At 43.3% G+C, this 10702-nt stretch overlaps 1 protein-coding gene across 2 annotated transcripts in view; it reads right to left on the bottom strand.

The window, feature by feature from the left end:
• Window positions 1–10702, bottom strand: part of sh2d4a (SH2 domain containing 4A) — an 88876-nt gene that overhangs the window by 43043 nt on the left and 35131 nt on the right. For both annotated transcript variants that reach the window (XM_028805410.2, XM_028805408.2), the window contains one exon: window positions 7400–7559. In XM_028805410.2, the coding sequence (XP_028661243.1) occupies window positions 7400–7559 (160 nt within the window). The remainder of the gene's footprint in view (window positions 1–7399; window positions 7560–10702) is intronic.

Here is a 10702-nt window from a genome sequence, read left to right as displayed (position 1 = left end):
TAGTCTGAATCACAATCTGATTGTATGGGTGGTTACCTGGCACTGTAGGGTTGCCACCCGTCCTTTAAAATACGGAATCGTCCCGTATTTGAGAATGAAATTGCGCGTCCCGTTTTGAATCAATACGGGACGGGATTTGTCCCGTATTTTTTTAATCATTTTTTTTAAAGCAGCGTCTCATGCAAATCATCCCACACGCATTTTATGAAGATGCCTCCTTTCCTACTTTTCATTGGGTAATACTTGATGTCATCGTTAGTTTGATTGGTCTTTTTAACTGTCTAGTGAGGAGGGCGGGTCTTTAAAGTAAAGTCTGCAAACTGTTGGCACTGGGATGTGGCACCCGCTGCAGTATGCGTCCCTTATTTTTTTGTATTAAAAGTGGTAACCCTACCTGGCAGGTAACACTTATGTTTGGTCATGAAGTCGTCTAAAATCCGCCACATGCCCTCTTCTAATTGTGAGAAGCAGATATATATAGCCAAATTCTCGCGCTTCGTTGCGGCGAAGTACTGCTTTTAATTTTTTAAGAAGAAAATAAAACCTTTTTAAACGGATCGAAAATATACCAATAACAATTTGTTAAGGATCTGTTTTTTTGTGAACCTCGCTTTTCACAGCTGTCCCGCTACGGCGTGTGTTTCGTTTATTTGACAGTTGTAGATCGTGGTAATTACATTCATGGCATTCGTTTTCTGAATCACAATCTGACTGTATGGATGGTTACCTGCCAGGTTACGCTTGTGGTTGGTGAGGAAGTCGCCTTACATCCGCCACGTGCCCTCTTTCTGTTCCCAGAAGCTGATCATAGAATGGTTTTAATAGTTTACTTTCAAATAATGCAAAGAGTATGCGACACGTGTTTCTCCTTAATTCTGGGCTCATCAGGCATACACACTCACTGCATCCCCTCTCGAGAATCGAATATCGTCAGCGCCAGAGTTGAAGCCCCTGACGTTGAGGTCAGCAAGTGGGCTAACATCCGCCATGTGCCGTCTTTCAGTTGCGAGAAGCAGATCATAGAATGGTTGAAACTGTTGCCCCTAACGTTGTGCTATGGCGTGTGGTTCGTTTATACCTCGTGTCTTCTCATTAAACTTTTATCTCGCGAATATGTTATTGCAATCCGCAGCGGGAGCGTTTCTATAAACTTAATTTAAACTTACGTTTAACACCGTGCTTTGTTTCCCTTATGAACATGCTTGTATGCTTCACTCACTCCCTTCTCAATTGTTTAATGAATTTTTTGTTCTTCGCTGTTTGCGGCTCCTCCTTCATTTGTCCCTATTGCATTCACAGTCTTTTCACGTTATTGCAATCCGCAGCAGGAGCGTTTCTATAAACTTAATTTAAACTTACGTTTTACACCGTGCTTTGTTTCCCTTATGAACATGCTTGTATGCTTCACTCGCTCCCTTCTCAATTGTTTAATGAATTTTTTGTTCTTTGCTGTTTGCGGCTCCTCCTTCATTTGTCCGTACTGCGTTCACAGTCTTTTCACGTGATTACGTGGGAGGCGTGATGACGTGACACACAACTCCTCCTCCCACGGCCATCGAGCTGCCGTCCATTACAGTATATTGTGAAAAAAGAGGTTCCAGTTATGACCATTACGCGTTGAATTTCGAAAAGAAACCTGCCTAACTTTTGTAAGTAAGCTGTAAGGAATCAGCCTGCCAAATTTCAGCCTTCCACCTACACGGGAAGTTGGACAATTAGTGATGAGTGAGTCAGTCAGTGAGTGAGTGAGTGAATCAGTCAGTGAGGGCTTTGCCTTTTATTATTATAGATATATATTGTCACAGGAGGCTGGGGGTGGCACCCAGCCGGGACACCCAGAAGGACCGGAGGATGGCTTACGCCTCCCCCAGACCACGTGGGGGCGACCGCCCTGGTGGCTTTGGGGACCACGGGAACAGAGCTAAGAAGCTCAACCCTATAGGGGCTCATGGTCACCGCCAGGGGGCGCCCCAATGCCTATGCAGCCTTGGCCCTCAGCACTTCCACCACACCTGGAAGTGCTGGGGGGAAGAAGACCAGGGACACCTGGAGTGCTTTCGGGTGCGCAACCGGTACTTCCGCCACACTGGGGAGTGCCGGCGGAAGATTATCGGGAGGCACCTGGAGCACATCTGGGTGATTATAAAAGGGGCCGCCTCCCTCCATTCAGTGGCTGGAGTCAGGAGTGCAGAGGACGAAGTCTTGGAGAGAAGTGGAGGCGGACCTGAAGAGACAAAGGCATTGGCATTGTGAGGCCTGGACTTTTGGGGTTGTTTGTGCTTCACTTGTAAATAATAGTTGTATAATAAACGTGTGGTGGTGCTTTAAACATGTCTACCTGTCTGTGTCCGGGCTGCCTTCCACAATGGCGACAAGGGTGGGATCCTCTGCCTGGTACAAGGCAGGGACCCAGTAAAAATAATTTTGTGGACGGCCCAGCGCAGCAGGTGAGCCCACACATGCGCCGTGGGAGCGGCACGCACACAACCCCGTGAGAGAGTCTCGCCCACGGACTTCCACCGGTCTGCAGAATTTCCCCCTGGTGCGGGAAGACAACGGCATTGCGTCTAGCGATGCCACGCAGAGGACATATCATCGCATAGACGGGACCCGGGAGGTAAGTTCCCTGCTCACCAGCAGCCGGCCCTCGATGGCCGGGCATGTTTTGTGCGTTGCAGGCAGGGACTGCCCGGATCCGCGTTGGTAGCAGACACATGCCGGTCTGCGGGGCTTCGTCAGCACGGCGGCAGCAGGAGGAGCTGCGGAGAAGGAGTTGCTGCAGCTCGAGAGACCGCGGCAGCTGTGAGGCTGCCCAGAGGAACGTCATCGCGCTGGGATGAGGGGAGACAAGATGGCCACGGACCAGAAGTCCCTTCCCGAGACAGGCAAGGAATTGGGTGGTGTGTCTTACATGCCCGCCGATGATTGGATGGAGGTGGGACCAAGGAATGTCCATCCCGAGCCAGGGAAGGACCCGATTGGGCCGAAGGAAAGGCCCCACAGGAAGCAGCCAGCGTGTGAGACTGATCGACAGGTAAGTCCACCATCGGCTGACTTTCTGTGCTTGCCGGCGGCTCTGCGCAAGCTGGAGGAGTGCCTTCAGCCCGCAGACTCGCTATTGCAGGTGATACATGTCCTCCGTAGAGGATTGAAGGAGCTGGAGGTGAAGGCAGTCGCATCCGTGATGATGCTGCAACAGTGGGCGGATCGGTGCGACACTGGAGTCTTCAGCCGGAGGGATGCGGCGGGGCAGGTAAGTGGAAACCGCCCCGTAAAGGATAAGGGAGACCCCACTGAAAAGAACCATGATGTAAACGATCGGATTCAAGTAGGGGGGCCCCCGACAGTGGACACGGCAGTGGGTGCCGATCGCGTGGTAAGAGAGCGAGAGGGCAGGCAGGACGCAGGCTGATGAGTGCCGCAGGTCCTAGCGCCCTGCGCCCCGAGCCAGCGTTGGTCTCACACCAATCCACAGGGACGCAGACGGGACAGGGTCTATACCTTTCTCATAGGGAGACCCAAACCGTCACGCCGTCCCAGAGAAAGAGGAGGAATCGAGGGAAGAGAGCCGGTTCCTCCGATAAGGGCGGACGTGAGGCAGAATGCTCACGTCCAGAGAAGGGCCGCCCTCTGGGGAGGCAGAGGGAAACCCCAAAGCCAGCTGAGGTGACGGGGATGCGAGAGGTCCCATCTGATGTCCCAACTAGGGGGGCACGGAATCTGCAGAGGGGGTGTCGAAGAGGCAAATCCCGGGGTGCTGGTCAGAGGGGGAAGCGCTGCCTGTGTGAGGCACGAAAGGACGCCAGGTAATGGTGTCCAGGCAGCATCTCCGCCCCCGTTTCTGCTTATTGTATTGCAGGACCAGACCCTGGATACGCAGTAGAACCCGCTTGCGTGGGAGATCTGCCCTCGCGGGATGGGCCGCTCCGCCTGACGGGTCTTCATTGGCGATGGGGCAGTGTCACAGGAGGCTGGGGTGGTACCCAGCTGGGACGCCCAGGAGGACCAGAGGAGGGGATTTATAAATAAATAAAGAGAAAAAGAACAGTGCTTTTGTCTTGTGAGCATTGTGCTCTTGTGGGGAGCAAAAAAATATATATAAATAAAAAGACAGAAGTAAGCAAGTGTGACATCCAGCAAAATTAGACTCATCATCTAAATATTTGCTTTTCCATGGGAAAAAAAAATCTGTACCACTTTGTGCAATGACTAAAATAAACAGAACTTTGCATTTTAATGTTCCTGTCCTTTCTATTGCTATCCTAATGAAACAAGTTGTGTATGTGTTACCAAGGCCAAGTATACTCATTATCATCATTTCTCCCCATGCTTTCAGTAGATATAATATGTACATAGTACTACTTTCTATACAAATTCAAAAACAAATAAAACTTAATCATAAATGTGTAAAGTTTCCCAAATATCATTAAAGTGTAGATGATCTGAAACTGTGCTGTGGTTTTTGCCTACAATAAAAGCAGTTCTGAACCAACTCGGGGCTTACATTACAGAGTAACGAGTTGTTCTATAAGCCATTCCAATAGTTTCATTCTTTTATCTACTGTCCCACACGTGCGAGTAGCAGGCATTCAAAGGGCTTGGTAATTGTGTTAATTCCACTCTGAGTTTGCATGCGGGGGCATTGGTTATTCACATGCAGTTCTTCTCCATCTACAGACCAGATACGCTCCAAATGTCAAGAAGCATCTGTCAAACGTCACTGCTGCTTCTGTCTCTTAACCATGTTTCAGTTTTCACAAATTTGAACCCTGCGTGTATTCTCCCAAGAAGCATATAGCATCAAGCTAGGCAACATCTGGAAATGAATGCAGGGCACATATAGCAAGTAATAAAAAAAACACATACACACCAGAAATTCCAATTTAAACAAACCACATACAGAATACACATTTTAAGGCTAATGCAGATGTGTGTGTTTATACCCATAACTAGTGATGGGTATTTTAATTCAATTGACTGAATCAATTCTTTCAAAATACCCATTTAAGAGAATCGATTGTTTTGATTCATTTTTAGGTCTAGCTTATATTGTAGTTTGTTAGGTGGGTCCCCCTCTTGCAGTGACACGGAAGACAGTGAAGACTTTAGAACTAGTACCACTGAGCTGCATTGAACTAATTCATCAGTGCTCATATGATTCACTGAAAAGAGTCATTCAAAATGAACAAATCCTCCATGAATCACCTGTCACTAACCGTAACACTGCATGCATATTTATGCTACATTTTGTCACGCAAGCACATGTGTCAGTTTCTTTCGGTAAACTTTTGATATTTTTGGTATTTATTTTTGTTATCAATTTTTACATATGGCCAAGTAAATGTTACTTGGTTTAGATCAACCTTCAGAGCAAAAGTTAAAAGTTAACGTTTTGACACAGAAAAGAAAGGAAAACTAGCACCTAAAGAAGGCAGAGTATTTTCTCAAAATGTTATTTATAAGGAAGTATTTTCTGGTTGAATATGTTGCTTAATTCAGTAAGGCATTACATAAGCACACAAGTATACTGTATATACAAGTAACATGTATGCAAAGAATTATCCAAGTACGTTATTTATCCATTTTCTTTTCCTTCTTTTGTGCTTACAGCTGTAAATACTGTGTAACCATCCAGCATTACAGTCCCCTTTCCACAGATGTCAACACATGCTGTTATAGCTAGTTTATGTAATATTTGACATAATGTCTGGGGTGTGTAATAACAGGTATCACTCAATCAAAATTTAAAAGATATGTTTGTAATAATTTTACTTACTTATGGAAGTCCAAAAATATGTAACAGGACACAAGGTAGGGGGTCCTGGAAAGGACAAGGCTGGCTCCTGCCTTGTGCCTGATGCTGCCAGGATAGGCTGTGTTGCCAAGATTCGGATTAAGCAAGTTAAGTTACAATATTTAAAAATTTTGTAGCCTTTACTAGCTTTTTGGCGGTCTGCTGTGGGGGCCTGTATGATTTCCAACTAAAAACATGTTAATTACGAATTTTATTTAGATACTGTATGTAAAATATGGCTTATGATTTGCTTGGCCATGCAAACTTTGTTCCTACCTCGTTGTAACGTGGGGTTTGAGTGTGCTGCATTCATACTCTGTATTTTTAGTATTTGTAACTGCTTTGTTTAGATTCCACCTGATAAAGTAACTATTGCTGGTTTGTTTCATATATGCAGAAAACCAATGCATTCCTGTTTGAAAAAGCAGATTTAAGTTGTTTTTCCCCCTATTCTTCCTGACTAATTACTTACCTACGACATGTTTCCATGTCACTTGGGCTATTGACTATTGATTCCTTTCTCTCTGCACAATAAGCTGTGACTCAAACCTTGACCTCAAAACAAAGACACAAACCAAAGCAAGAACTATGTTAACGTTAGACCCTTGCAATGTAAATGCAGCACATATCAATAAAAAAAGGATCTAAGGCATAGGTTGTCTTGGTTCACATTGTTGAACAGTCTTTCTTTAAAATTATTGAAATGAATAATGAGAATTTCAAAAAAATGCAAAGAGTTAGTATGTTGTAAGGCATACTGGAGTATTCATTCACATACTAGGCCATTACTCCAATTTCACCTTTGCCATTGCGTTGTGTTATTTATGTGACTTACTCATATTTGAGCATTTAAATCAAATGTCAGTTGATAGTTGTTTAGGAAAATGGAAATTAAGTGCTCAGTATGCCCTTTCAAAATGAAGTTTGGATGCAAATCAAGGCAAATTAAGTTATATCTGTCCATTCTAAAATGTTAAATTGAGCTTGGATGACTTTCATCTCAGCTTTGTACTCTGTAAACTAAACAGGTTAAATGAAGCTAAATTAAAATACGGTTAAAGCTCCTCCTTGTTCTCACTAAGGTGTTTATAAACCCCTACTCATGAATATTCAACAAAATAATAATACGACTCTTAACATCAGCCTATTATGGCAAGGTTCCTTGAACCATAACCCTCTTCTTCTTGTGTTTTATCCAATTTTATACTACAATGAGTATATAGTTGTTAATATTGTAGGACTGCAGGCAGTTTAAGTGACTTCCTTGTAGAATAAACTTCAGTGCCTTAGGCACTAGGCCTCACTGCTTGCCTGGTTGGTTTTAAAGTACAATAAGCAGTTAACAGTAATAAGCAGGAAGAAGGGAACTCATATTTCATATTGACGTAAACAGTTTAAAACCTCAAAAACAGAACTAAAATGAAAAGGTAGTGCTATAAAACAATACTTCTGCTCATTCTGAAATATTGCAAGTTAAGATGACCCACACATTCCAGACAGAAAAATACATTGCCAGGGATATACTGATTTCAAATGTTTGTTGTATGGGACTCTAGAGTTTTAAAATGACCTAGTAATAATAATAAAGCTACCAACTATACCTACCGGATTTCTTCTGCTTCTTTCTGAGCTTGTTGTCGAGCTCGTTCTGTAATAATGTCATCACAGATCTGGTCATAGGGTTTGTCCTTGGAATGTTCTCCCATTACCCAAACCCAGACATCTGAATCTGATCCCAAGAGCCAATTCACTGTCTTTCCATTTGCTGCAATATAAGAAATGGCTTCAGATAAAACCACTGTTATCATTAACAGCCCAGTCTCTATTTTTGTGATCAAGCCTTTATTGAAAATGAATTAAATATAACTATACAATAACAATTATCCAAACAAAACAATATTTATGAGGTTATGTAAAAAGGAAAAATAAATAAAAACTCCTCTGATGCCCTCCCACCCCTCACCCTATTCCTTCGAGATATACCCATATTGTATGAGGAGCAAGATGCCTGATCTGACTGAGAAGAAGCACCACCAGCCCATGAGACCCCACATCCCCACCCAGATGACCAGATTCAGTATTAGATAGATAGATCAGATAGATAGATTAGATAGATAGATAGATAGATAGATAGATAGATAGATAGATAGATAGATAGATAGATAGATAGATAGATAGATAGATAGATAGATAGATAGATAGATAGATAGATAGATAGATAGATAGATAGATAGATACTTTATTAATCCCCAAGGGGAAATTCCCATACTATATAAGCCAGTTGATGCCATTTGGCAATACTGGTTCCAGATGCCAGATTAATACTAGCAGCTGAGAACTCTAATCAGGGAAAGTCTGAAAAAAGATGTCTTCCAAGCATTAACAGAAAGTGAATCTGGTGATTTCCAACAGGAGGTCAGGGCTGATTTGGCAGTGAATGCCTCAAGTGAAAACAGCTTTTGTTGCATTAGATTACGAAACAAGGGGGTAAGGTCTAGTAATAAAAATATCGGAGGTAATATATCCATAGAAAAGATAGAAGACATAAAAGGTAGCAGTGCCCTCCATAATGTTTGGGACAAATACACATTTTTTCTTGTTCTACCCCTCTGCTCCATAGTTTAAAATGACAAAGAAAACAATTAAGACATTCTTAAAGTGCACATTACAGATTTTAATTTAAGGATATTTGCATACATTTCCGTCCACCACGTAGAAATAACACTTTTTATACATGATCCCCCCATTTCAAGGCACCATAATGTTTGGGACATAGCAGTGGTAGGTATATTAAAGCAGTCACATTTTGTAATTTGTTGCACATCCCTTGTATGCAATGACTGCTTGAAGTCTGCAATTCATAGACATCACCAGGTGCTGAGTATCTGCTCTGGTAAAGCACTTTTAAGCCTCTAATGCAGAGGTTTTCAACTTCTGCCTATTTCTGCCTCAAGTATTCTCTTCAGCATATCGAAGACATGCTTTAAATTGGGTGACTGTCTTGGTTATTCAGGAATTTTCCATTTTCTAGCTTTGAAAAACGGATGTGTTGCCTTAACAAGATGATTGGGAACATTATGATGTATGATGAAGTGCTGTCCAATGAGTTTGAAGGCGTTAACTGGCACTTGAGCAGATAAGAAGTTTCTATACACCTCAGAATTCATTTTGCAGCTGCTGTCAGCAGTTACATCATTAATAAAGATAAGACATAACAGCCCCACCACCACCATGTTTAACAGATGAGGTGCAAAAGTTCCTTTTCGTCTCCTCACTCTGCTCTTGCCATCACTCTAATAGAGGGTCATCTTTGTCTTGTCCTGTCCACAAGACCTTTTTCCAGGATTCTGCAGGGTCTTTTAAGTACTTTTTGGCAAACTGTAATCTGACCATCCTGTTTTTGTGGCCCACTTAGTGGTCTGCATCTTGCTTTGTGGCCTCTGTATTTCTGGTTATGAAGTCTTCTGTGGACAGTAGTCTCTGACACATCCACATGTTCCTCCTTAAGACTGTTTCTTATCTGTCGGACAGGTATTTGGGGCTTTTTCTTTACCATAGTTAGGATTCTTCTGTCATCAGCAGTGGAAGTTTCCTTGGCCTACCAGCCCCTTTGTGATTACTGAACTCACCAGTGCGATCTTCCTTCTTAATGATACCCAGACAGTTTTACCAATGTCTCTAGTGGTTTTATTTTTGTTTTTCAGCCTCATAATGACTTCTTTGACTTTCATTGGTACAGCTCTTGTCCTCTTGTCGGACAATAGCAACTACAGACTCCAATGGTGGTCTGCAGATAGAAGCAAGCTTAGGCACACTAATGAAGTAATGAAACACACCTGAGGAATCACAAACACCTGTGACGCCAATTGTCCCAAACATTATGGTACCCTGAAATGGGGGGACCATGCATAAAGAATGTTGTAATTTCTACTTTCTGTGATCAAAATGTATGCAAATACCCTTTAATTAAAGTCTGCAATATGCACTTTATATCATGTCTGAATTGTTTGATTTGTAATATTAAAATGTGGAGTGAAGGTAAGATCAAAGTAAAATGTGTCTTTGTCCAAAACATTATGCAGGGAATAATGTTGCAGACCAAAGGGCAGCAACACTGAGGCATTTGCAAAACATATGAAGGAAGGTTCCCAGAGCCCTACTTTGACATAGAAATCAGAAGCTATCCGAGGTCAGCCCCATAGCAAATCGTCTTCAAGATCACTGGGTGAATTGTGAGAACTAGCCCTGGATGGGTGCCAGTCCTTTGCAGAAAACAGTCGCATATGCACTCACACTCTCTCAAAGGGCTAATTTAGAATTTGCATGACACTGGAGTGTGGGAAGAAAACAACAAGTAATTGGAAGAACACATGCAAACTCCACACTGGCAGTGCCTGTCCTACGATTTAAACCAATGACTCTGGAAGAGTGAGGCAGTAGCACTAATCACTACACCACTGTGCCACCCACAACATGTTCTGCGATATTATAATAAAACCATGATTTATATATAATTTCACAAAATATATGCTGCTGAGGGCGGCACGGTGGCGCAGTGGGTAGCGCTGCTGCCTTGAAGTTGGGAGACCTGGGGACCTGGGTTCGCTTCCCGGGTCCTCCCTGCGTGGAGTTTGCATGTTCTCCCCGTGTCTGCGTGGGTTTCCTCCGGGCGCTCCGGTTTCCTCCCACAGTCCAAAGACATGCAGGTTAGGTGGATTGGCGATTCCTGCCCTGTGTTGGCTGGGATTGGCTCCAGCAGACCCCCGTGACCCTGTGTTCGGATTCAGCGGGTTGGATAATGGATGGATGGATATGCTGCTGATAGTGATGCAGAATTTAATTGATTGTTTCAGTTGAGGTTTAACGTTTATGATTAAAGACTGCAGTTTATTTGTACTTTTTTTTTTA

This window comes from Erpetoichthys calabaricus, chromosome 7, assembly GCF_900747795.2.
Source record: "Erpetoichthys calabaricus chromosome 7, fErpCal1.3, whole genome shotgun sequence".
Classification (NCBI taxonomy): domain Eukaryota; kingdom Metazoa; phylum Chordata; class Cladistia; order Polypteriformes; family Polypteridae; genus Erpetoichthys; species Erpetoichthys calabaricus.
Note: the sequence above shows the minus strand (reverse complement) of the source record. Positions and strands in the feature narration are given on the sequence as shown.